Raw genomic sequence first — 27301 nt, 5'->3', positions numbered from 1 at the left:
TGGAGCTGCTGGTGAAAGTCAGTCGGAAACCTAGCCGGAGCAACTGGCGTTGCTATCTAACGATTATTTTTATGGTGGGGGACCATCATCCAACCTTCATCATCAAGGACGTCTTCCTTAGGCAAACTACAATTGTTCTCCTTATAAACCTTAGCTACCCTGCCACTCTTTACAACGCTAACCACAGTGACCAACAACCAATCTCACTAGGGTTGGAATTGGGGCACCTTTGATTTTCTAAATACGAACCTTGACTGAGCTAAGATCAACACCAGTAAAGGTAGTTTTATCAAGATCACATAACTCCCCACAACAGTTGGCCACCATTCTGATAGTTTCTAACGTCCAAGCATGGAATGGAGTACCCTGAAGATTAATCCACAAGTTCTCTTTCTGTACATAAGACATATGAGATGAAGCCTCCACTGATCAAGAGATAACAGTTTGCCTTGGATACTATCAAAGCAAATTTTCAAAGCAACTGCAGCGTCCTCTTTAGTTTGAAGAAGGAACACAATCTTAAAGGAATCCATGATTTTCACAATAGGGGCGTTGGAGAGACCCCATCCCTTTCTGGCCCAATCACTAAGGCAAAAAATGGTCGTAGAAGGAGGAGAGAAGGAGCCCATAATAGGAAAACGAGCATCTTCAAAAATACATGCGGCCAAATAGAACCGAATCTTAACAATAGAATCATCTACAAAGATCCCATCATCTTTCACTCCTCTAACCTTCAATGCCCCTCCGCCTCCTTCTCTTCTTCATCTCCGCCTCCGAGTCGGGCTAATTTTAAAACCTTCAAATTCTAGAGCATTAATCTAAAGTTCTAGCTTTGTGTTGATACAATTTCGGGTTTCATCAATCAAAACTATATCTTTTATGAACAACATGCACCACAATATCTCATCCCATAGGTGCTTAGTTAAATTGTCAATAACTATAACAGAGAGGTGCGACCTCATTGCTAACTCTTGATGTAGACCCACTGTCACTCAAAGCACACATGTCTCTTCACTGTTCGTTGGTACACTAATTAGTGCTTCATTGTATATATCTCTCACCAAGTCGATGTAATGTCTCGAGACTCGTTTATTTTCCAACACCCGCTAGTCAAATTTTGACGTATTTTATCATAAGCTTTATCTAGATCAATAAAAACATGTGGAGGTATTTTATCTTCGACCTAAACTTCTCAATCAATTGCCTAAGTAAGAAAAATAGCCACAATTATTGATCTTCTTGGCATAGAACCAAATTAATTTCCAGATACATTTGTTTCGTGCTTTAGTCACTGCTCAATCATTGTTACTCAGAGCTTCATAGCATGACTCATAAGCTTGATCCCTTGATAGTTCTCACAATTTTATGTCTCATTTATTATTGTAATTATGTACCGTACTTTTCCTCCATTCGTCTGACTTATTTGTTCTAAACACATTGTTGAACAACTTTGTCAGTTAGTCAATGTCAATCTCCCCCATGCACTTCCAAATTTCTATCGAGATACCATCTAGTCCTAAACTATGACTTATAGATTATTGTTCATAAAAAGTAATATGAGAAGTTGTCAAAAAAAAAAAAAAAAACGAAAAAAAGAAAAATGGGATGAGTAAAGCCTCACCTCATAATTCGTAAAAAATTACAATTCAAGCATTGGAAAATCCTTAAATCAATAATCTCGACTTGAACATATTAGTTGTAATTTTTTTTAGGATTAGAAGCTCTATAAATTGTGTGTATTATCACAATTTATCTAAACCATTAATTTCACCCTAGTTCATAAATTCGCAAGATTTGTACTATTTTTTGAGTTTTAAATTTTATTATCTGAGTTGGAAATCGTTTTAGATCCATGGAGATTTTCGTTGTCGAAAGTGTTTTACAGTCAAGGATTTGAGGTGAAGCTTTATTTTATTTTCATAAAGCAAGGATTTGACGTGAAGCTTTATTTTATTTTCATAAAGCTTAAGCTTGCCAAGAGAAACTTCATAAAAAAAAGAAAAAGAAAGAAGAAAAAAAAAAAAAAAAAACCTAGGAAAATTGGAGTTTTCCGTTGCACCGGAAATGTTTCCCGGTGACGACTTAATTTTCTCCATTAATAACTATTTGATCCGAATCCGTCATGTTCGCAGCTCCATCAGAAGGAAATCCCCCTCCGATCGGCCATTTTAGACTTTAATCTCTCTCTCTCTGCTATTTTAGACTTCAATTTCTCTCTCTCAGGTCATCGCAGTTTACTTTCTTCTGGACTCTACCCTAACCCTGCTTGGTCCTCCACTGTGAGTCTCTCTCTCTCTCCTCGTTTGCTATTACGTTCGTTCCCCATCTGCAATTGCGCGGGTTTTTTGTCAGAATGCTCTTGATTCTCTGTACCGCGCAAGTGTTTATGTTGAGCTTCTCTCTCTCTCTCTATCTCTCGTTCATTTTATATTTGCCTATAACCCCATTCTGGACTTTATGTCTCTCTGGTTATATGCGAATCTCTTTTTTCATATCTCTCTCTATGCATTTATTTGTATATGTCTAGTCACGCAGAGAACTGCAGTCCATCTCTCTCTCTAAATAGATATGCACGTAATTATATATCAAGGCTCTCTAAAGTCTAATTAATTGGTTTCCATTTTGTCCAATCTATCATGCTCTTAATCTTGGGCTGTGTTTTTTAGCTTCAGATCACTAATAGTGTCATAATTTGTGCAGTTTTAGATCTGATGAAACTCGTAGACAAATTTTTGCTGTGCTGGTTTATTTTATTGACCTTAACAGCCTCCATTTGCGATGGCGCTGGATCGAACCCTGATGGTTCGACTAAGAACAAGTTCAGGGAGCGCCAAGCTACTGATGATAACTTGGGGTATCCCAATATGTAAGTACTCATCACCCTTATTTTTTTGGCCAATGCAATCATAGCAAAAAAAAAAAAAAAACGTTCCTGTGTTTCTGATAAATTTTTGAACTTACTTCGTATCTAGACCCCTCGTAGATATTGATTTTGGTCAATTACGTATTTGAATTATGATAGAGTAACATTTGTGATCAATGTATCTATTTGTTTTAATGGAAAGAATTAGCAAGAAAGCAATTTCAATGTAAACCCAACTATCACATATCAATGAAACTTAATTTGCACTGCTATTCCAGAATGTTAAGATCTTCCAAGAAGGTGTTATTTTCCTTGGTTTCATTTGTGAATTTGATTTAGAGTTTTTTTTCCTTACCCTGATTTGTTTCGGTGAATTTTTTTCCCAATAAATTTTTTTCGAACTTCGTTTTTAAAGCTATTGGATGCATGATGTTAGCTGTACAGTATTGATTTATGCTGCTTATTTTCTTTGTTGTAATACTTTAAGCTTTTATATGCACATGCTATTTTGCACAGAAGATTCTCTGATTTTTTCTTGAAGGAAGATTGCTGACCTTTGTTGTTTTACTTTACTATTCTTGGAAAGGAGTTATTCTATTAATATAACTAATCAATTTTATGTGTTCCATGATGTTGATCACTACTCCTTACCTTTGTAGAGACGAAGACTCTCTGTTAAACTCCACTTGTCCTAAGCATGTAGAATTACGGTGGCAGGCAGAGGTCAGCTCAAGCATATATGCAACTCCTTTAATCGCTGATATAAATAGGTACTTTCTATATTAAATGTAGCATAAATGTGATGTTCAATACGATTGCATCAATGCAAACATATGTATTTTGAGCGATGGCTCTTCAATTTGTAACTGCTGAAATCTGGATTACTTGGGTTAGAATTCATTGGTTAGCTCATCTAATGGGCCTTATTCTCTTTCATTGGTGAACTTGTCTAGAGTTCATTTCCTTCTAAATATGATTGTAGAGATTTTCATATCCATGTTTCTCTACTCCACTTCATTCTATTAGATGCAGGTAATCATGGCTGGCATAGTATTGTGAATTTGTGATTTAGATTGATTGCTAATAGCCTGGACAGATCAAACATTTAATATCATAATTTTTGATAATTAACTGATAGGATGGAACTTTATTGATTTTGAACCATTGCTGGTCGGATCTAAAGATCCGACTGTTAATTACATCTCCATTGATTGAGGAGACCCTTGATTCTCCATCCCTAGGACGAGAGAAAGTGAAAGAGATTGAAATCTTGGGTCAAGAAGTGCCGGTTTTCCTTCTGGACGTCTATGGAGTGGTAGTGCGTTGTTGTCACCTTTATGAGATTGAAATCACTGGTCAAGTCACAAGTGTGCCGATTCTCCTACTTGAGTCTAGCGGAGTGTTCTCAAGGCTTCACCATGGTCTTCGCCTTAAAGGAGCTATGGAACTCCTCTTTGTTGTTTACTCCTTACAAATCTATTTTTTTCTCGCATTTTCTCTCTGATAAGCTTTCTTTACACGTCTTTATGGGTTGCCTCGAATGAAGCTTAGTCCTTCTATTTATAAAGGAGAGGGTGAGGGGTAATGAGCTCCAATTGGTTGAGTCCATGAGGCCTCTTGTAGGTGGAGGGATCCCATTGATTGAGCCCATATGGCCTCTTATAAGTGGAGGGTACCCATTGGTTGTGATGCAGGAAAATAGAGAAAAGATGCCAAAAGCAGTTCAATAACTATCAAAACAGGGCAGATTTAAGTGGATTTGGCTTTCATTGCACAAAAAAGTGATAGGGCTTGTTGGCACTATTCACTATCTGTTTTTACTATTTGTGCCCCAAAAGTGTTAGAAACCCAAACACCCCAAATCCTTTTGTTACATTATGATAAAAAAAAGACCAAAACTATCCACACTTAAGTTAAAACATTATAAAAATACCCCATAAGTCCCTTTACTTAAAATAAAACATAAAAAATCTATAAACTGCCCTAACTTTACGTAAAGCATTAGAAATAATTAGAAAACTGCAAAAACAACAATAAACTAAAAACAAATTCCTTTAAAAAGTCTGCCTTCTCTTGGATCTCTTGGTGACCTTGGGATGTGGATCATCATAAAGGGGGTCGTCAAAGGATGGATTGATTGGGTCAAAAGGCTCATGGGACTTTCTTGACTAGTCAAATGATTGCCAGGCGCATCATTCTCCCCCAGTTGGGGGAACTCGACCTCGAGTTCAGCTCTTCTTCTAAAGCTAATTTAGGTCTGTGGTACTCGAAAAGATCATCAGCATTGAGCACATTCGATGTCTCAATCTCAGCTGGAAGGTCGATCTGATAGGCATTAGTCCCCATCTTCTTCAGCGCCTGAAATGATCCAATGTTCTTGTCAGTCAGCTTGTTGTATTTGCCACAGGATGCTTATCTTTGTGTAGATAAACCGTCACCAAATCACCCACCTGAAACTTTTTGAATCGTTCTATATTTATCTGCAACTTCCTTGTACTTGGTAGTGGCAATCTCCAAATTAGCTCGAGCCTGGTTACAGTCATCCTTCATGTCCTCAATCATATTGTCTGCATCTAAGTTCCTTCCTCATTAGCTGGTAAAGGAGCAAATCCAGCATATGGGTAGGACTTCGCCCATCCACAACCTCAAATGGGCACTTACCAGTTGACCTACTGCGGGAAATTGTTGTAAGTGAACTCGGCTTGCGGCAAAGCCAAGTCCCACTGTCTCCTCTTGTCAACCACTATGCTCCAAAGTAGGTTACCAAGAGTTCAACTAACCACCTCAGTTTGATAGCTTTGTAACCCACCTTGCTCCATAAAGTTTCTAAAAGTGGTTGAGAAACTTGGTATCCCTATTTGATGTAATTGTTTTGGGAAACCATGAAGTCTCTCCACCTCACGAAAATATAAGTTGGCCATATCAGTTGCATCTGGAGTTTTCTTGCAAGCAATGAAGTGCGCCATCTTTGAAAACTTGTTAACCACAACAAATATAGAGTCCATACCTCGTTGAGTCCGCGGAAGACCCAACACAAAGTTCATGCTAACATTTGCCCCATACTGCATTGGGTATGGAAAGTGGAGAATATAAACCTGTGTTCTGACACTGCCCCCACCATGTAGCTCTAAAATAAGGACCTCTCTAAGAGAACAAACATGAATGCATAATTGATTCCCTTTGAAGAGAAACCCATCTTGTACCACTTAATCTCCTGCAACTCCACTTTGGCACTATGCCCAAATATCTCCAAAATCGTCATCATCAACACACAAGTAACGTAGACACTCAAACCGGGTCACCATAGCTGCCATAGTGGTCAAAAGTTACACTCCGACTCAAGGCATCTGTAGCTTTATTTTGACTTCCAACATTGTGACGAATTACGAAGGTAAACTCTTGCAAATATGCCACCCACCTAGCATGTCGGCTATTCAGCTTATGTTGCCAATTAATATATCGCAACGCCTCTTGCTGAATAAGATATTGACTCCCGTGTCTTAAAGCCTGAATGAGTGCATAAAATTCCATGTTAAATGTGGAGTACCGTTGGTGTGTATCATTCAACTTCTCGCCGAAATATACCGTTGGTCTGCCCTTTTGGCTCAAAACAACCCCAATACCAACATGCAAGGCATCACACTCTATCTCATACATCTTATCAAAGTTTGCAATGCTAGCACAAGTGCCTCAGTCGTGGCTTGCTTAATCCTTTCAAAGCTCTTTTATGCTTATGGGGTCCATCTGAAAGAACCTTTCTTCTAACAGTCAGTGAGTGGTGCTAGGATGGTGCTGAATCCTCTAATGAACCATCGATAAAAAGTGGCCAGCCCATGGAAACAACGCACGTCATGGACGAATGAAGGGGTTGGCCATTCTCCGATCGCTGCCACCTTTCTCTCATCCACCTTGATTCCCTCAGCGGAAACCACGAAACCCAAGAAAATTAAATTGCTGGTCATGAATTTACACTTCTTTAGATTTGCATATAGCTGCTCCCCTCGTAACTCCGACATAAGCCTTAGATGGTCCATATGCTGCCTTTTACTAGTGCTGTATATGAGGATATTATCAAAGTATACCACCACAAACTTTCCTATATATGGCTTATAGACTTGGTTCATAAGCCTCATAAAGGTGCTAGGTGCATTTGATAACCCTGAATGGCTTAACTAGCCACTTAGACAATTCTTTTCGTGTCTTAAACGCTGTCTTCCATTCATCACTTGGCCTGATTCTAATTTGATGGTAACTACTTATCAAGTCTATGTTAGAGAAAATCGTAGCCCCTACCAACATGTCCAACATATCATCCAGGCGCGGCATCGGAAAACGGTATTTTATGGTGATTTTATTAACTTCCCTGCTGTCCACACTCCACACACATGTGCCAAGAACCATCTTTCTTGGGTGTCAACAATGCTGGCATTGCACATGGGTTCATACTCTCCTTGATAAACGCCTTTTAGCAACTTTGAAACTTGCCTATGTAACTCCTCATGCTCCTTAGGGCTCATTTTATAGGCTGCTTTATTTGGGAGGCTAGAACTAGGGATGAGGTCCATGTGATGATTTATGTTTTGCATAGGAGGTAATCCCTCTGGAATGACATCAGTGAACTCCCTCATCAATGGCTCTAGCTTAGGAGGAACAAAACTAATGGGCATGTTCTTCAACTGGCACCACAAAATACAACACACCCGACTCACCCAAATCCCTCATGAACTCTGTCAAAGACAAGAGATTAGTGTTGCTGCCATCTTCTGATTTTGAAGTACTTTCCATCTTAGAGTGTCCTAGAATCACTTTATCTCCATCTTTGACAAAGGAGTAATTGTTTTTGAAACCATCATGAGTGGTAGGCCTGTGATACTCCCATGGTCTCCCCAACAACAAATGGCAAGCATCCATAGATACTACATATTCCCAATTTGATCTTTGTATGTTTTTCTAATAGAAAAAGAAACAAGACTATCATTTAGAAACAATTACCTCAACGCCCTTCTTGAACCATGCAATTTTATAAGGCTTTGAATAGTTTTCCCTCTTGAGCTTAAGCTTGTCAACCATCTCTTGAGAAACTATGTTTTTGCAACTCCCTCCATCAATGATTATATCACACACTTTCCCATATGCAGTACAACGTGTGTGAAATATGTTTGTACGTAAGCAGTCATTTTCTTCCATGACCCGAGGCGTAATCATGCTGTGCAGGATCACCAATGCCTCCCCACGATCATTGTAAGTTATTTCTGCGTCTTCTTCATCAACTGGTTCATTGTAAATGAGATCACCTTCAAAAGAATGCGTGCTGTCCTCATCAGAAAACTCATACGAAGGTTAACAAACTTGTGGTTTGGGCACTGTGATGAGACATGTCCAATCCTCAAACACTTGTAGCACTTGATGTTGCTACCTGAACCCCTTTCGGGTCACCCGACTCCCGAAACAACCCCTTTTTGGTCCAAGGTGCCTTACTGGTTGGCTGTTCCAGTAGTGCGAGATGTCGAACCTGCAGTAGTCACACGTTTTTTCTTCCAAAATACCACCACGGGCTGCCCCATCACTCGCACTTGCACCCTACTTGTTCGAGGGTTGTTTTTGCTGAGTTTCAGCCCTCTTTTTAAGGTTATAGACCTCATCAATGGTCCAACACTGCTGCAAAACTACCACATCTTGAATTGATTGGTGCAGTCCATTCACATATCTGGCGGTGGACTGCTCCTCCCACTCGATCACATCACTACAGATAATCAAAAGGTGAAACTCATCTGTGTATTCATCCACCAACCTATCTCCTTGGTGCAACACATGCATCTTTTGATATAAAGAACGTAAATAATTTGCAGGTATATACTTTTCCTTCATTTTTTTTTTTATCTTCTTCCAAGTGTTTATTTTGGGCTTCCCCATTTTCTCTTGCCTTGCTCTCAGCTGTTCCCACCATAGCGAAGCATCTTTCTTCAATTTAGTCGCAATAATATTCACTTTTTTATTCTCTAGTGCATCCTTGTAATCAAAGACCCTCTACTATATTTAACCAGTCTATGAAGTCGTTTTGGCTGTGAATTTCCTTCAAAATCTGGAATATCCACTTTTAGATCTATGGATTTTGAGTGCCGCCCATACCTCCAATCATATTCCCCTTCACTCGACCATCCTACGGAGCACGATAGTGAAAGGGATTGTACTCAACGCGATCTTGGATGGACAAACTTCATCTCGCTCACAATCGAAGCCTGCAAGCCACCTTATAAGTTCTTGAACTTGTTGTCTCAGATACTCTATCTCCTGATCCCGTTCGTCACGAGGTGGATTCATATGAATACCGTTGCCTCGACCTCTTCTTGCTGCCACAGGTTCAGTGAATTCACAAACCCTAGGCAGAGAACCAACAAAACCTAGCTGAAACCAGCAAGGTCTAGGCTGATTTGGTGAAAGTTGGCCTAAAATCAGCAAACGCTAGACTTGTTGGAGATTCTTAGCTTTGTTGTTGAAGAAAACCTAGACTCTGATACCAATTTGATGTAGGAAAATAGTGAAAAGAGGCAAAAAACAATTCAATAACCATCAAAGGCTAGATTTGAGTGGATTTGGCTTTCCTAAGTGACCTTAAAACCCTTGATAGGGCTGTTGGCACTATTCACAATTTGTTTTTATTGTTCACTCCCCAAAGTGTTAGAAACCCTAAACCCCAGGTCCTTTTATTACATAATGACAAAAAAGGACCAAAACTACTCCCACTTAAGTTAATACATGATAAAAATACCCTGTAAGTTCAAAAAATACCCTATAACTTCCTTCACTTAAAATAAAATATAAAAGGTTCCTAAACTACCTCTAACTTTAATTAAACACTAGAAATAACTAGAAAACTGCAAAATGAACAATAAATTAAAATTCCTTAAAAAAACGTCGGCCCTCTCCTCCTGGATCTCCTCGTGACCTTGGGATGTGGATCATCTTTAAAGGGGTCGTCAAAAGATGGATTGATTGGGTCAAAAGGCTCATGGGAACTTTCTTGACTAGTCAAATGACTGCTAGGTGCATCATGTTGAGCCCATGTGACTTTCGGAGTCGCAATGTCTTTCCATTGATTCATCTTAATCATTGTGAGGATGTAATTAACTCTCACTCTCATGCTTTTAACTGGCCCATGAGAAAGGAATGCCTCTTTTAAACAAGAATGTGCTTTATTCCTCTCCTCTTATTTGTGGATTGGCCCCACAAAGACTCTGCTTCTATAGAATGATCCCGTCTTTATATGACCTTCTTCTCTATATGATCTTGCAAGGATTACAGAAGGAGAATGCTCTAGAGTCATTTGAGGACTATGCTTGTAGATAATGATTCTCCCTTTATATAGTTAAGGATAATAACAGGAGAATGCTCGATAGTCATGTGAACCCCAATCAATAGGAGGGGAATGGTCTCCATATGACCTCAAAATGCTGCTCTTTTGTTTCTAGGAGGAGCATACTGAAAGTCGATGGACAGAAGGGACTCTCTCTCTTTTAGGAGGAGCATAGCCCCCAATTCTATAGAGAGAGAGGCATGGGCGCCCAATTCTTTCAAGAGAGTCTGAGGCATGGGCTTCAATATTCTAGGAGAGTGTGGGGTGGGCTTTGAGAGAGAAACTGGGGTATTGAGGCCTTTCTTCTAGAGAGAAAAAGTCGGATGTGAACCCTGCCTTCTAGTGATAGAAAGTATGCATGGACCTCCTCTTTTAAGGAGAGAAAGTGGGGCATGGTCTCCATATTCCAGAACGACAGTGGGAGGTAGCCCTGTCTTTGGGAGCGAGAAAGTCGTGTGCAGATCCATTTAGATCATATGGAGAAGTGAAGGCTGACATGGTTCTTTTCTCGGGCCTGCAACCATTGAACCACCCGAAAACCCTGAATGGGTATAAAAATGATTAAACATAATGAGTAGCCACCAGTTTATTTACATGAAAACTAACAATATGGGAGAAACAAAAAGAGGGGGGGGGGGGAATCTATTTAGAAACTAACAAAACAAAACAATGGATGCAACTAGCACAGAGAGAGAGAGAGAGAGAGAGAGAGAGAGAGAGAGAGAGAGAGAGAGAGGGACAAAAATGGAAAGCAACTGACAACAAGGGGGGAAGAGAAAAATGGCAAGCAACTGATAGACTCCATTGATGTCCACTGGAAGAGAATAAAACAAAACAAATCCAGCAACTAGGAGAGGTAGAGAAAGAAGAGGACAAGGGAGAAATGCCAATGACTAGGACGGTGATCTAAGGAAGTTAAGATTAAAATCATCAAAAACCCAGAAGACAAAGAAAGAGGGGAGAGAAGGTCAAGGAAATTAAGTCCAACGTAGCTAAATGACTAACGCAACACATATTCATAACAATATTACAATTCCCATAATAAATACATATTCATAGCATGCTCACAATTCCAGTTGATTGAACAATAAGACTTCTACAATTTATTATTTACTATGAAGGTTGAGTTTCCACACAACAATCTTGAAGGATAGAATGAAGACAAAAAAGGAAAAGGAATGGAACAACTATATTTCTTTTAAATTTCATGACTTTTATATCTGTAGCATTTACAAAAACATCCCTAGGTGTTTATATTGTGCATTTAAGTCCTTACAAGAGCTGTAGATAAATGTAAAATAAGCATAATACAAAAATACACATAAGGGACAAATGTGCCCTTGTAAGTTACTCTATCTGCACTTTCCCTGAGGTTGGTGCATGAATGTCATGAAATCCCAACTTGCTAACAAGTTCTTGCAACCTTCCTCTCCGAATTACGTTAGTAAAACTTTCTGCAAGTTGTTCAGCGGCTCTCACATGAGGATTAGAGAAGTCTTTGAAGTCATTCTCTCACACACGTAGTGACAGTTAGCTTCAATCTGTTAGTGAATTTGTGGAATACTAGCTTGGTTGCACTGTGGTTGGCAGCCTGATTATCACAAATTCACAATAGAGTGGGATAGACCCCCTGAAGCGGAAAACCCATATCTTTAAGAAGTGGTTCAATCGCACCAGCTCACATGAAGTTGATGCCGTAACTTGGTAGTAATCTGCCTCTACACTAGACTGAGCTACAACATTTTGTTTTTGGCCACGCCATGTAATAGAATTACCCCTAAGAAAAGTGTAATAGCTACTGGTGGATGGCCTATCGAGAGGTCATCTCTACATCGATATATCCACATTGATCAATGTGGGCTATGTCGCGCATAAGTATCTCCTTCCCTGGAGATGATCTTAAGTTGAGTAGTATGAGATTGACTGCCTCGAGATGGCTAGTTCATGGAGCATGCATGTATTTGCTCACTAAGCTAACCGAAACATGATATGGTGTCGAATAATGGTAAAAAGGATTAGGCGACCCACGAATCATTGGTACTTACCAACATCCTCTAATAAAGTGTTAGAATTTGGTTTTGGATTGAAATTTGGGATCACTACAGAGTCTATAGGACAGGCTGAATTTCGTTCAAGGAGACCTAAGGTATACTTATGTTGGGATATAAAAATCCCTCTCTTCTGATGTGCAATCTCAATGCCCATATAGTATTTAAGCATTCCAATATCCTTAATATCTAACCGCATGCACATATACTCCACAACGTTTTTGCATTTCTTTAGTACCCCTTGTGAGAGTGATACAATCAACATATAGTAATAAAATTGTAGTTCCTTTTCTTCTTTTCTGTCAAACTAGGAGTAATATTACAAAATACATGTATATCCAGCATGTATCGTGTGGCTGAATCTTTCAATCTATTCTTGAGGAGATTGTTTTGGAATTTAGACCCTATAGAGTTTCTTAAAGTGATATACAAGTGTGGAGGAACATGTGGGCACTACATGTAGACTTCTTCGTCGAGATCCCAATGGGGGAAAGAATTTTAACAAATACTACCAAAAAATTCAGCCCCCTAGGCCGCCAGGAGAGAGAGAGAGACAAAAAAAAAAAAGCCGAATATGGGCCTAGGCAAGCGCCCTAGGCGAACATGTTCCAAGGCGCCCAAGGCACATGCATCCTCCGAGGCAGGCGTCTAGGCTGGCCAAGGTGCTCACTTAGTGGCACCCTTAGAAAACAAGAACAAAGAAAAAAAAAGAAGCAAGTCATCTTAAAAAGAGAGAGTTAAAGGCGTATTTAAATGTCTCTCTCTCTCTCTCTCACACACACACACACACATATACACACTCATTGGCCCATGTTCTCCCTCTCTACATATAAGAAGAAGAAGAACAAGAAGCAATGTTCCAAAAAATGGAAAGTGGCGCCTTGGCGTCCTAGGGATTACCGGCCTCCAAATTTCTAGGAGGCCCAGGTAGAAGAATAGGGGTGGGAGGTGTCTGAAAAAATTATTTTAGATCCAAATTGCATGTAAAAAATGCATATTGATGCATTTTTTATACATTTTTTATGTTCAATTAAATCCAAACTCCAAAGACAAACCCAAAGTATTTGAGATTTGAACCATTAGTTAATAACACATTAAGAAAAATAGGAAAATAATGCCCAACATGCAAATTCAGTACTAGACTACTAGTAGACTGGACTACTAGTACTAAGTACTAACACAATCACAAGAAACTATTATAATCCAAACCAAAAGGATGATGTTTGGATCAAATTTTCAAAATTTTGAATTAACTTATCAATCTAATAAGAAGGCCAAAATGTGTATTTTTTTTTGCTTTTTTTTTGCACTCTAATATGTAAAAAGAAAGGTTCATGACACATAAAAACCTAAACTCCCCCCCTTCCCCCTTATTTAGGGGGGAGAGCACAAAAATGCCCTTTCATGAGGGGCATATTCTCCCTTGGGCAGGATAGTCCCTTGGTGCCCGCCCAAGGCTAGGTATTGGGCGCTCAACTAGGCATGAGCCTAGCGATCCAGTAATTAAGAGGGCCGCCAGCCTAGGCCCCACTGGCTTGCATTGGGGCTAGGCGCTCGGCGAGCCATTTTTTGGAACATTAACAAGAAGATGACCTCCAAGTGTTTGATGGGGGGCCTCTCTTCCTCTTTCTCTCTCTCTCTCTCTCACACACACACACAAAAAGATACACATGGACCCATATGCTCTTTCTACATGTAACAAGAAGAAAGAGAAGAAGATGGCCTCCAACAGTTCGATACGAACCCCCCCCCCCCACAACCACAAACTCATTCTCTTCCTCTCTACATATAGGTATAAGGAAGAACATGTCCTCCAAGTGTTCGACACCTTTCTCTTAGGCATACACACACACCCATATGCTCTATCTCGGTGACTCTAAATATAAAATAACAAAAGAAGATGACCTTGAAGTGTTTCATGTTAGGCCTTGTGCATACAAATATACACATACACATAATATATATACATGTATACATACAACACAACACACACACACGTTTAGTAATAATTAGGGTAGAGACGAGGAAGTAGTTAAGATTGACGACCAAGAAATACCAAAAAGAGCGCATTGTCGATATCTTGTGTCGATAATCCAAGAAAATGGAGAGATTGAGGAAGATGTTGCGTATAGCATTAGAGCTGGGTAGGCAAAGTGGAGATGTGCAATCGAGAGTTTTATGTGATCATTGCATACTAATGAAGTTGAAGGGGAAGTTCTACAGGACAACTATGAGACCAGCATTGCGATACGGGGTAGAATGTTGGGTGGTCAGTAATCAACATACTCATAAGACGAGTGAATCTGAGATGAGGATGTTGAGATGGATGGATGACAGACCAGGATTCGTGTAGTCAACCCCAAATAGTTGGAAAAAAGGCTTTGAAGATGATGATATTACAAAAGTGTACATAATGGGCAAATGTGCCCTTATGGGTTGTATATGTTCATAGCGGGGTTTTAAAAATCGCCGATCCGGAGTAGCGATTCAGATTAGGAATCATCGCAAATCGATATGGTTCCATTGCAAATCGATATGGTTCCCACTTTATATCGAGAATTGGCCGGTTCTGTCACCAATCGGCTGATTCTATCAGAATAGAACCGGCCAATTCTATCTTGAAATAGCTGGCCGGCTCCATACTATTTGACAAAGTTTATTTATATTTGCAATTTTTGAATTTTTTTTGAAAGTTGTGTAATTTTTATTTTTTTAAAAAAGAGGGGCGGTGGCCCACCCCATATTTTATATTTTACTAAATTTTTAAAGTCATTATCTCACCAGCTCATCATTTGCGGGCCTCAACCATTGGCTGACCCTAACCACAATGCGTACGCATGGCTCAGCGAGCGGCTTGCACAAGTGCTTAATGCTGATGCCATGATATGTGAGCCTAAACCTTTTGTAGAGGGTTTTGCTTCTTTAAATCCCCGATGTGGGATGTTTCTCTCGCTTCTTTACTATGGATGAAACAACTTTGGGGTGAATAAATTTTGGGATGAATAGCACTAGTGCATGAGACATTTAAAAAAGAAACAAATAACACTAGTTCATAGGGCACCTTTAGTCCATATGCCCACTTCAAAATTTATTTTCAAGTTGCTCTATCCGTTTTCCTCACTGGAAACATAAATTTGTTTTATTTATTTTTCTAATTTCGTTAAAATGTGAATGCAAATTCACGTTGCCAGATTCTCTATTTCTGTCCGTATTAATTATTGCACCTTAGACCTATTTAGTTAGCAACATATACTTTTTGCTTGTTAAATCTCATGTAGTGGAGATGATTTATTTTTGTAATTGTAAGCATGTGGCTACACTTGGAAATGACTTAAACTAATATGAAATTTGAGGTTGTTTAAAAAAAAAAAAAACTGTCCAAAAAAAAAAAAATTTGGTATAGCGAAAGTATGTGTACTGAGAAAGCAAAAATGGAGGGACATAGTTTTTTCCATTTTGGTTTTATATTGTTGTAATTGTAAGCATGTGGCTACACTTGCAAATGATTTAAACTAATATGAAATTTGAGGTTGTTAAAAAGAAAAAAAACTGTCCAAAAAAAAAGAAATTTTGGTATAGCGAAAGTATGTGTACTGAGAAAGCAAAAATGGAGGGACATAGCTTTTTCCATTTTGGTTTGATAAACACACGATAGGTCATTGTGAGGGTTGTCTCTCTATTAAATCAAAAGGTCCAAAACTTTTGTACAAGTCCTGTTTTTATTATAAAAATTTGAGTTAGAGAGATCCATCTTATTGCAATGAGTTGCATTGTAAATCTTATTTTGACCAGAAAATGGATGTAATGGATAACAAACACTCAAATAATGCCGGATCTTGCCGATGCATTCGATGCTCCGATCCAGATTGCAGATCCACCAATCCGACACAGTTTTTGGGGTGGCCGATCCGGGTCACCTATCCGTTTTTTTAAACCTTGATCTACAGACACTGGAATAGATTAGCATGTCTATCACAAGATCTAATTAAACTAATTACAAAGTAACCCATGATAAAGGGAGGAAAGAGAGGGTGGGTGATCCAAACAAAATCGGTACCCCAACGAAAACCATGAAAAAGAGAGAGAAGAGGGTTGGGTTTTTGGAAATAGAACAAAAAATTGGTTTGAGGTTCTCTCTCTTTAGATGGAGAGAGAGAGTGAGAAGGGTTTGATGTTCTCTCTCTAGAGAAAGAGAGAGTGAGAAGCTCTTCAAACCCTTATGTCTCTCTATCTATCTCTTACCCATCTTGTCTGTCAGTTTGTTTTTATATTTGAGGGGTACCTATTTTGTTTTGGTCTAAACTCTGTACATTTCAATCACAACCCCAATGTAGAAGATTCCTATGCCCTAAAATCAGTGGACCTCTCCTCAATAATGACTATATGCCTTCAAATGGTCATAACTTCTCGCCTATGACTTCTAACGGGCATTATTGATGCTCTATCGGAAAGCCCTTTTAGACTCTAACGTTTTGTTGCCAAATACCCCCACACTGAAACCATGTACATTTCAATTACCCCATGCAGAAGATCTCGCTGCCCTCAAATCTGTGGATCTCCAAAATGACTTATGTGCTCGCAAGTGGCCATAATTTTGGCTCCTTCAGAAGCTCTTTTAGAGCCCTAGAGTTGTGTCACCATATACCCCTAACCGAAACTTTGTACATTGCAATGCCTACAAAGGATCTTACTACCCTCAAATCTGTGGTCTTCAAGAATGACCTATGTGCCTTCAAACAGCCATAACATTTTGCTCGTGACTTGAAACGGGGCATACTGGTACTCTACGGAAAGCCCATTCAGAGCACTACATTTCTGTTACCAAAGGGGATGTAGTTTTGGTATTTTGATCAAGGTCTCTGACCTAAGTATCAAACACTAGAGATGGGTATGGCTCATTTGAACTTGTAGCACAAAGGGATTGATGCACCTTTTTTTTGCGTTATATGTCCTCCTGGTAGTGTCCAGTGATGTGGCGCATTGCGTGAGATCAGGATCTCATCTTAGGCTCGCTGGGTGGACAAGAAATGTGTATTTTTGGTTTGATTGGATCTTGTGACAGACCTGCTGATTAATTTGCGTTTTGTTGTTCAATCAATTGGAACTGTGGATATGCTATGAGTACTTCTCTATTGTGGTAACTGAGAAATTTTTTATTAATACATGTCTCTTTTGTCAGTTTGGACTTCCTTTTTTCTCTTCTTTCTTCATATCTTCGGTTTTAATGATTTTCATTTGAACTTTGTTGGATCTCTCTCTCCTGGCTGTGGGCATTGCTTATGTCCTTCTCCCTCTTCTTTCTCTACAGTCTCTCTGTCTCCTAGTTGCGGGCATTGTTTTGTTTTGCTAGTTTCTAATGGACATCAATTATCCTGTACAATTATATCAGTTTTATGTGGTGTTATGTGTCTTGGAATGTATCAAGTGGTTTATATGCATAGATTTGCAATTGTAAGCCATCTGGTAACTTATTGTGTTTCTCTTTTCTTTTTCTGCGTGGCTTCGAACTTAACTGCCAATGAGATATTTTCATTTATGGATTCGGTAATATTCTATTGACATAATAATGACTTGGATTGCTTTTTCTGATATTTCAGTGATGGCAAGCTTGATGTTGTAGTTCCTTCTTTTGTTCATTACTTGGAAGTATTGGAGGGTTCAGATGGAGACAAAATGCCAGGTCCAGTGTAATCTTGTTTTTATCTCTCTGTCATGTTCTCGTTGAATTGTCTATTTTGCCCATGAAATGTATCTTTTCTATCTGTTTATTAGTTGGTGAAATCATGCTTAAGATGGAAAGTGGCATTCTCTTGACTGAGATGAGCTTGCTTTAGATTCATGTCCGACAATAATGCCTACCCCACTCTTTTTAATGTAGAATTGATGTTCAATTTTCAGGATGGCCTGCTTTCCACCAATCAACCGTTCATGCCAGTCCTCTTCTTTATGATATTGATAAGGATGGCGTAAGGGAGATTGCTTTAGCTACCTACAATGGTGAAGTTCATTTTTTCAGGTGGGTATTATAGGCATCTCATATGTTTTGTCTTTTTTCTTTTATGTTTGTTCAAGGACCCCCTAACCATAGTTTGAATATGCCATGAGATTTCTGGAACTATGTCTTCGATCCTTGTTGTGCAGGGCCTCTGGCTACCAAATGACAGAAAAATTGGAGATTCCTCGCCGGAAAGTTCGAAAAGATTGGTATGTGGGCTTGCATCCTGATATAGCAGATCGTTCGCAGCCAGATGTCCATGATGAGGCTCTTGTTCAGGATGCGGCCGATATGAAGAAAACATCAAGTAAGTATATTTAGAAAGTCTAAGTATGTCTTTGTGCGCTTTTTCTTTTGTGGGTACAAATAGGTCTTTGATTTGCAGAATCCATCGTACAATAACTCCTTATTGAATTTTCTAATAAACCATTGTACAAATTGAAGTTCATTGATTCACTGCTCTGGAGCCAGGTTATTTTTGAATGGCGTCACTCAACAGTGGTGATTTGTAATGAACATTTCAGACTTTGTGCTTTGCCCACTCCTGAATCTGGCTTAAAACAATGACTTTAGATAGATTTAGATATGACATCCTTTACTGCTTCAATCTTATTTTTATAGGGATGAACACTTTGCTTATGCACAATTTTTCCTAGCACAAAGTAGCATCAGATCAAGCAACTTCAGCTTTGAAGTAATTACTTTTGTATTGCATGAAATGTATTATGTAGTAGCAATTTGACTTAGTACGTCTATGTGTTTAGGATATGAACAGAAGCTCAAATGTTCCTTGACTCTATAATCTATATTCTTAATGCTCTATATATTTGAAGTAGTCCCTGATTTGATGGTTTTGATGGTGGGGACTCTGCAGAACTTTTATTTGTTACTTGTATGAAAATCATCTGTTTAATTACCATCTCATTTATTCTGGTTTTGATTTCAGATATGAATGAAAGCATGGGTGCTTCAAACGTCACCAGCAAGTCTTCCACAAACAAGTCTGATACCTCAAAAGAAGGGCAACAAAATGCCCCTTCAACAGAACAGAATCATATAGATAATAAGACAATGAATCCAGTCTCTACGGGCACCATTTCTTTAAACACTAGCATATCAGAACATGCAACACATTCCCAGAGGCGTCTCCTTCAAGTTTCAGAATCTAAAGGTTTTCAGGAGGGTGGTTCTGGGTCTAACATTAATGCCGGTGAGAATAATGGTGGAAATGAAGCAACTGTGGAAAATGATGAGACTTTGGAGGATGATGCTGATGCATCATTTGATTTATTCCGAGATGGAGAAGAGGAGCTAGCTGATGAGTACAATTATGATTACGATGATTATGTTGATGAGACTATGTGGGGCGATGAGGACTGGACAGAAGGAAAACATGAAAAGATAGAGGATTTTGTGAATATTGACTCACACATCCTTTGTACTCCAGTAAGTGTGAAATCAAAATTTTCTGGTTTTGATTTTTGTCCCTCCAATTTTATGGAAGGTGTAGATGGTTCTGGACAATGTATTTCACAAATTCATGAGTAGCACATTCTCGTTCTTCAGGTCATTGCAGATATCGACAATGATGGCGTGTCAGAAATGGTTGTTGCAGTATCGTACTTTTTTGATCACGAGTAGGTTTTCTCTTTTATGATTTTACATTTAGCTTTTCTTTCTTTCCTCTTTTCATTTTATTGTTATGTCCTTTAGCAATGGGTCTGTACTGGATTACACTGTTATTGGTTAACTGTTAGTTTGTAGCTTTCCTTTTCTCTGCTCGATCATTTATGTGATGTCTAAGATTCCTATGTCAGGTAGTGGTGCTAATATGATTCTGTCTTAGAAGATTTTCCAGATGTGATCATTATCGTCTGTTCTACTTCATGAGCCGGCTGGCCTGTGCCAAGTATAGGCTGGATGGTTCAGATTCAATCTGAGCACATCCAACAGCCGGCATGTATTGTCACTTTTTCATTTATTAATTTCTTTCCCATGATATCATTCTGAGCTGAAATCTTAAAGAGAGGTGTGCTAGACATAAGCACACAAGAAAAATAAAAAAAAGTACACGCAAAAAATAAAATGGCGAAATTTATTACAGGCTTGCTCAAATTCTTTCGACGATGTGAACTTAATGAAAATGTTGGGATTTCGATTTCTGTGAGAACTCCTGCGTTGAATGTTTTGTTCCTTGAAAACTTTACCAGATCAAGTTGAATCATCTTCTAGTCCTGTCATTATGTTTGTTGGTGATATATTTTTGGAATGTAGTATAGCCTGGGGGTTTGAAGAAAATATGTGTGTGATATATGTCCAATGGCCTTTGGTCCAGTGGTAAGTCACTGATAGCATAAGCAGTGTAAAGGGTTCAAGCCTTTGTGTTTGTCCCCAAAAGAACTGTGGTGACCTACCCCGTTGTTCTGCACATGGCACTCAATTCAATCAGATTTGTTGGCTTCCTTGTTGATCATGATGTCTTTGGCTAGTGCAGTGCACTTTTTTCCTTGATAAAGTAGATTTAGGCTTATTAAGATGTTGATATACTTGTCGTTTATGATTATGATAAATCTGACATTTACATTGTTTTTTTTTTAACTTTATTAAGTGGAACGATTGTGGCCTAACTCATGCCATGGTTACTTGCTGGCTGATAAGTTGACAGGTACTACGACAATCCGGATCATCTGGCAGAATTGGGTGGTATAAATATAGGCAAATATGTTGCTGGTGGCATTGTTGTTTTCAATCTTGATACAAAGCAAGTCAAGTGGTTCGCACCGCTAGATTTAAGCACAGATACTGGAAAATTCCGGGCGTATATTTATTCTTCTCCTACTGTGGTTGATTTGGATGGAGATGGAAACTTGGACATTATTGTGGGGACTTCTTTTGGCTTGGTCTATGTTCTAGACCATCATGGTAATTTGCTGATTGAAATTTTTTGGAATCAACACAATTTATTGTGCATTGTTATTTTTACAGTTGGACTATATTTTGATTTTGAGAAGATCACTATCCCTTCAATTTCTGTTATTTAAATCTCCTGTTATAACATTTGTACCCGTTATACCTTTTTCTAAAATTGTTTTTCCAAAACACTTTTTTTGGATTTTCAAAATCTGTAAACTAACCCAATTTTGGACTTTCAAAATCCGAAAATTTTGATTTGGCTTTGTTCCCCAAAACCCTTATCTCCCTCTCTCTCTCTCTCTCTCTCTCTCTCTCTCTTCCCCCCTCTCATGGTACCCCAATATCACTGTGCTCTCTCCACCCCCCCCCAAACTCATTGCGCTCGCTCTGTCCCCTGCACCCTTATCTCCCTCTCTCTCTCTCTCTCTCTCTCTCTCTCTCTTCGCCCCTCTCATGGTACCCCAATATCACTGTGCTCTCTCCTCCCCCCCCCCCCCTCAAACTCATTGCGCTCGCTCTGTCCCCTGCCCAAACTCACTGGACTCTCTTTCTTCCCCGTGCTTCCCCAGTCTCAATACTCTCTACCCCATCTCCTTTCTCTCCTGTGCTTCCCCAAAGTCCATCTCCTCTCACTCTTTGGTCTTTGCTTCCCAAAACCTAACTTCTCTCTCACTCTACGTTCTCCACTATTCTGAAAATGCCATCTCCTCTCTGACCATGCCCCAGTTCCCCTGAATCCCCATCTCCTCTCTCTGTGCCCCACGCTCAAGCTCGAGGGTTTTGAAGATTGATCTTGATCCAACAACTCGAGGGTTTAGAAGATTCATCTTGATCCAATGTATCCCCATCTTCCACTTTCAGAGTGAATCTAAAGATGTTCCTGGAAATTTCTAAACTTTTCGAGGAGCATTTTTCGATGTTCGAAATCAGATTTCTAGGAGCATTTTCAGATGTATAAAATCCATATTATTAGTCAGAGGTTAAAAATTCGATAATGTTCCTGGAAATTGCAAAAGTTTCCCAGGAGCATTTTCAGATGTTCAAAATCCAAATTGCTTTTTATTTTATTTTTGGAGTTTAAAAGTCTGAAAATGCTCCTGGAAATTTCAAAACTTTTCTAGGAGCTCAATTTTGGATCTTGAAGATGTCAAAATATTTTTGGAATGCTCAATTTTGGATCTTGAATATCTGAATTATGGGCTGTTTGGTGATTTTAAAAAAATGATCAACAAAATGGGTATGAATGTAATAACAGGGAATATTTTGGTAGAATTTAAATGTGGATACAAGCGTAATTTCCTGTTTGATTTTTTTCTTATTTATTTGGAATGTTCTGTTCGAGGTGAATTGGGACTGTATAAAATATTTTTGTTGCTTGGATGCATTATGACTTGTTAGATTAAATTTAGGTCTATGGTTAAACCATGATCTCATTGTAAGGGTTCTTGTTTCTATTATGCACGCTTACACACAAACACATGGTCAAAATGAACAAATGTGCAATTCTGTGCCTGGGCGGTTATAGCATCATGTTGTAGCATTCCAGTGTTAATTTGCCTGAGAAAGAAGACCACATACCCTTGAAAGAGTAGAAAAGACCAAAATGCCCCAAATTCTGCATATATATACTAATAAGGCTACTTTATGTATTTGTACAGATGGAGAACCTTAATTTCTTTTTTGGACATTTTTAGACCTTTTGTGTTGTGTGTGTATAGGATGAATTTGAAACTAATTTTCCTTTGAGGATTATGTAATCAATATATATTGAGTTGGATTTGCTTTTAACGCGAGTTTTTTTTTCCCTCAATGAAATGATTGGACCATAAAGACGTGATTATCACTTCAAAGTTCAATTCCATGTATGGGATCTGGAGGATCTTGTACAATAATATTGGCTTGTTCTCTTGGAAACTTCTATCCAATTTCTTTTCTGGATGATTATGTATTTTCTGATGAAAATGTCAATGAATCCAGGCAATGTAAGAGAGAAATTTCCTCTGGAAATGGCTGAGATTCAGGGCCCAGTTGTGGCAGCTGATATTAATGATGATGGTAAAATTGAACTAGTAACGGCAGATACCCATGGAAATGTTGCGGCATGGACTGCTCAAGGAGATGAAATTTGGGAAGTGCACGTGAAGAGCTTAATTCCACAGGTATGACATCCAGAATCTTTTCCTTCCAGTTGTTTCCAAAGTATTTGCTGGAGTTAGCAGGAGCTGTTTAGGCAGTGAGAAAAGCTTTGCTCGGGCCTGGGATTCTGCCCCTGCCTAAGTCAACTAACTCGGGCGAATCCAAGTGGACTTGCCCCATCCTGCACAAGCCCAGAGAGGGCCAAAAATCCCAAAAACATATATAAAAATTGGCTAAAAATAAAAAACAGTCTAACGCAAGATAAGTTATAAAATGCATTAAAAGTCTATAAAAGAAGAAAAAAAGTACATAGAAGATGGAATATGGAAAAATGGATTTATGGAATACGGAAAAAATGGATTTATAGCTTGAAAATTGAAACAATTTAGAGTAATCCAAAAAAACAGAAGACAAATAGAAAATAGAAAAGTAGTGTATGATAAAAAAATTCACAAATCATCATAAAACACATGAAAATTGTATGGGAACATATTAATACAGTGAAAAACACTATAAAGAAAAATATATCATATTTCTAAACCCGAGTTTATGCACCAAACTTGCCTCAGCACCCTGCCGAGGCTGAGTTACCTGGCTGTGTCTAAGTCAACTAGATCAAGTCTTCGAACATTGGTCGAAGGACATTTGACTGCACAGCTTAAGCTAGTATGGAAATGAGTTTTTTATTCATTCATGACCAACCAAGGCTGGAGTCTTTACATTTATGAATAGTGATAAGTGGGAGATTGGGCATCAACTGAAACTGTGGGACTCATGGCACTTACAAAGAAAAAAGAACTGTGGGATTCGTGGTTTTAGAAATCTCGTCATTTTTGCCAAGAAACTGCCCTCACTTGGAATTATTTGCTCTCAGTGCTGCAGACTAAAGGAACCTGATATGTTTTACCTTCTACTTTCTCAACTGTAACATTTATGTCCTTGATTTCCTTTCGAAATTCATCTCTTTTTCTGACTTTTTGCATTGCTTTCGCAAACAAGTTCATATCTTTCAGCATGGCTCTTAATAAACTTGGCTCATATTATCGCTACTTTCAGGGTCCCACAGTTGGTGATGTTGATGGTGATGGTCATACTGACATTGTGATTCCGACAATATCAGGGAATATATATGTCCTTAGAGGAAAAGATGGGTCAATAGTCCGTCCATTTCCTTATCGTACCCATGGAAGAGTGATGAATCATGTATTACTCCTCGATCTAAGCAAACGAGGCGAGCAACGAAAGGGCTTGACTCTTGTCACAACTTCATTTGATGGTTATCTTTACCTCATTGATGGCGCTACAGCATGTGCAGATGTTGTAGATATTGGTGAAATCTCGTAAGTCTCCCAATTTGTTTAGTTCTTTCTTCTTTTTTGTCTCGGGTGGGGGCAAAGATGGGATTTGAACCTTGGATGTTGTACCGTGGCCTGATATCCAGAGTGGAGAGCAAAAAGTTTGTTTTTTGGGAAGAAACTTTAAGGAAGCTTTTTCCCAAAAGTCTACTGCATTTCCATGTTTGTTTTCTGAAAAAGCAGACTTTAGTGTAGCATATGTAATAGTGCTTTCCCAGCTTTTGCCACTTTTCTTGAGAAAGCGGCACTCCACCTTTCGGGTTGGGAAAGTGCTTCGTCAGGGTGGTGGGAAAGTGCTTTTGATCAAAAAACTTTCCCAGTGTGATGGCAAAGTGTGTCCCACTAAACAAATGTGTGCTCTCTCTGTCTCTAGATGTTAGGCCTCTGGCCATTATTACCTACCACTAATTTCGGCGGCCTCTCTCCTCTCTCTATCCTTTTTCAATCTGTCCATTCCTAAAGTTAACAATGCAAACAGATATTCCATGGTCCTGGCTGATAATGTTGATGGTGGAGATGACCTTGATCTTATTGTGACAACAATGAATGGAAATGTCTTCTGCTTTTCTACTCCTGCTCCCCATCACCCTCTGAAGGTATATTTACTGTTTCTTTTATCTTATTATTTTCCTTTTATTGGTTTGGAATTCCAGTCATCAGCTCCTAGGATCTACTGTTTTTTTTGTAAAATAATATTATTCAACTAATTTGTTTAGGTTTGTCTTTTTTTGTTTTCATCTGATAAAACCTAATTTAGTAGCAAACATTACTTGTAATGGGTGTATTAGTTGATAATGATACAAGGACTGGATGTCTTGGGAGTATCTTTTGTTGACTTGAGGCCTTGGGTAAGTCAACTCGGGAAGTGCGTGGCTCACTAACTTTGAAATTTAAATAGATAAATAAACAATAATAAAGATACAAACATTAAGTAGTAGATGTATATCATACAAATAGAAGTACCAGAAAACTGAGAAAATGTGTGAGAGAGATGATTTTCCTCTTGGCATAGAAGCGAGAGTTAAGAGTTAGCTAATACCTGCGAGAGCTGGGGAGGGGGGGAGGAATGAGGTTGCTGTATCCGTATTGATAAATCTTGCTGCTGGTTTTCAGGCTTGGAGATCACCTAATCAAGGTAGAAATAATGTAGCTCCTCGCCACAACCGTGAAGGAATATACATCAAACATGGATCACGGGGTTTCCGGGATGAGGAAGGCAGTGACTTTTGGGTGGAGATGGAGATTGTCGACAAATATAGATTTCCTTCGGGCTCTCAAGCACCTTATAATGTCACGGTGACACCTCTCTCTCTCTCTCTCTCTCTCTCTCTCTCTGTGTATCTGGATAAGTTGCGCTGGTATTTGAATAGTTGGCATTGGGGTTTAGGCCCTTTCAAATCTCTCTCTCTCCCCCCAAAGGCTAACTGTTTCAATACCATTTTAGACCACGTTGCTGGTTCCCGGTAATTACCAAGGACCGAGACAGATTAAGCATAACCAGATCTACAGCCAGCCTGGAAAGCAGCGGATCAAGCTCCCGACTGTGAATGTTCGAACCACTGGCACAGTGTTGGTTGAGATGGTGGACAAGAATGGCCTCCACTTCTCAGATGAGTTTTCTCTCTCTTTTCACATGCATTATTATAAATTGTTGAAATGGCTTATGGTCCTTCCAATGCTTGGTATGTTCGGTGTACTTGTAATTTTTCGGCCACAGGAAGGTGCAGCGTTGCCTTCCTTTTCGAGAAACACGGAGCTCTAAAAACATGATGTTGTTGTTGAGGCTGTGTTAGCAATGTTTTATATGGAGTTTTGAAGGGATAGGCTTGCTAATGAAGAAAGTTTCTACCATTTGACTTGAGAGAGAGAGAAAGAGAAAGAGAGCGAGAAATAGAGAGTTGTAATTTCTTTGATTATAGAAAATACTAACTGAACATGGTGAATAATTGCTGTCGTGAACAGTCTAATTCATGGGTGATCGTACTTGTGGACATTGGAGAGAGCGAGAGGAAGGGAAGGACGGAATGGGGGTGGGGCACGGGTGGTTAGGGGGGCGGATGCCTGGACATAGCGTCCTGCCCTTCCATTCCCACCATTGATATATGTTGTTTTTTGATTTGATCGTGCTCTTAGATCGATGCAAATCCGAGTGTAAACAGTATGTCTCAAAGCGGGAGAGAGAGAGAGAGAGGCAATTTCTTCAATTATAGGAAGCTTGAGTAACAAATCACAACAATCATTTGTGTGTGCAATTTTTATTTTTTTCTTAAAAAGAAAACCCATGTTCCAATTATCAGCCAAAATAGCCCCCAGAATTATTTTCACAATATTATGGATCAAAATCTCCTCAGCTAAAAAGAATCTCTCTCTGGAAAAAAATCTCACGAACACTCCTCCCTGTGCTCCATGTATTTCCGTGACACTTTCTTCATTTCCTCTCTCGCCCTCTCTGGATAGCGAGCTCTTGAGAAACTATATTTTTGTTTGATTCATCTATCAGATCCAATTTCCTTAGGCCATATGGTGTTTATCATTGCATCCTCTTCTCTGCATTTACTTTGAATGGCAGATTGAAAAAGACATCGGGGCACATCTCTTACATTCACATGTATCAGCTGCATATCTTACGTTCATTCC

At 39.0% G+C, this 27301-nt stretch overlaps 1 protein-coding gene and 1 long non-coding RNA gene across 2 annotated transcripts; one reads left to right on the top strand and one right to left on the bottom strand.

The window, feature by feature from the left end:
• The first annotated feature begins 2128 nt into the window (after positions 1-2128).
• On the top strand, positions 2129-26515 carry DEX1 (defective in exine formation protein (DEX1)). The gene is made up of 14 exons (XM_006848025.4): positions 2129-2279; positions 2701-2866; positions 3523-3633; positions 17863-17945; positions 18164-18281; positions 18407-18567; positions 19207-19706; positions 19827-19897; positions 20926-21182; positions 23151-23332; positions 24366-24649; positions 25143-25260; positions 25778-25960; positions 26109-26515. Exons 2-14 carry the CDS (start codon positions 2712-2714, stop codon positions 26424-26426), a joined length of 2541 nt encoding a protein of 846 aa, XP_006848088.2. The 5' UTR covers positions 2129-2279; positions 2701-2711; the 3' UTR covers positions 26427-26515.
• LOC148780700 (uncharacterized) lies at positions 5081-5396 on the bottom strand. Its single transcript, XR_016060328.1, has 2 exons — positions 5314-5396; positions 5081-5221 (listed from the first exon to the last, which is right to left on the bottom strand). It is a non-coding gene; the product is annotated as an uncharacterized LOC148780700 (long non-coding RNA).
• Positions 26516-27301: the final 786 nt, after the last annotated feature.

The sequence above is a fragment of the Amborella trichopoda genome, chromosome 8 (assembly GCF_054954075.1).
Source record: "Amborella trichopoda isolate Santa Cruz 75 chromosome 8, AtrichopodaSantaCruz75HAP2 v2.0, whole genome shotgun sequence".
Taxonomy (NCBI): Eukaryota; Viridiplantae; Streptophyta; class Magnoliopsida; order Amborellales; family Amborellaceae; genus Amborella; species Amborella trichopoda.
This window is presented reverse-complemented; position numbering and strand designations above follow the sequence as displayed.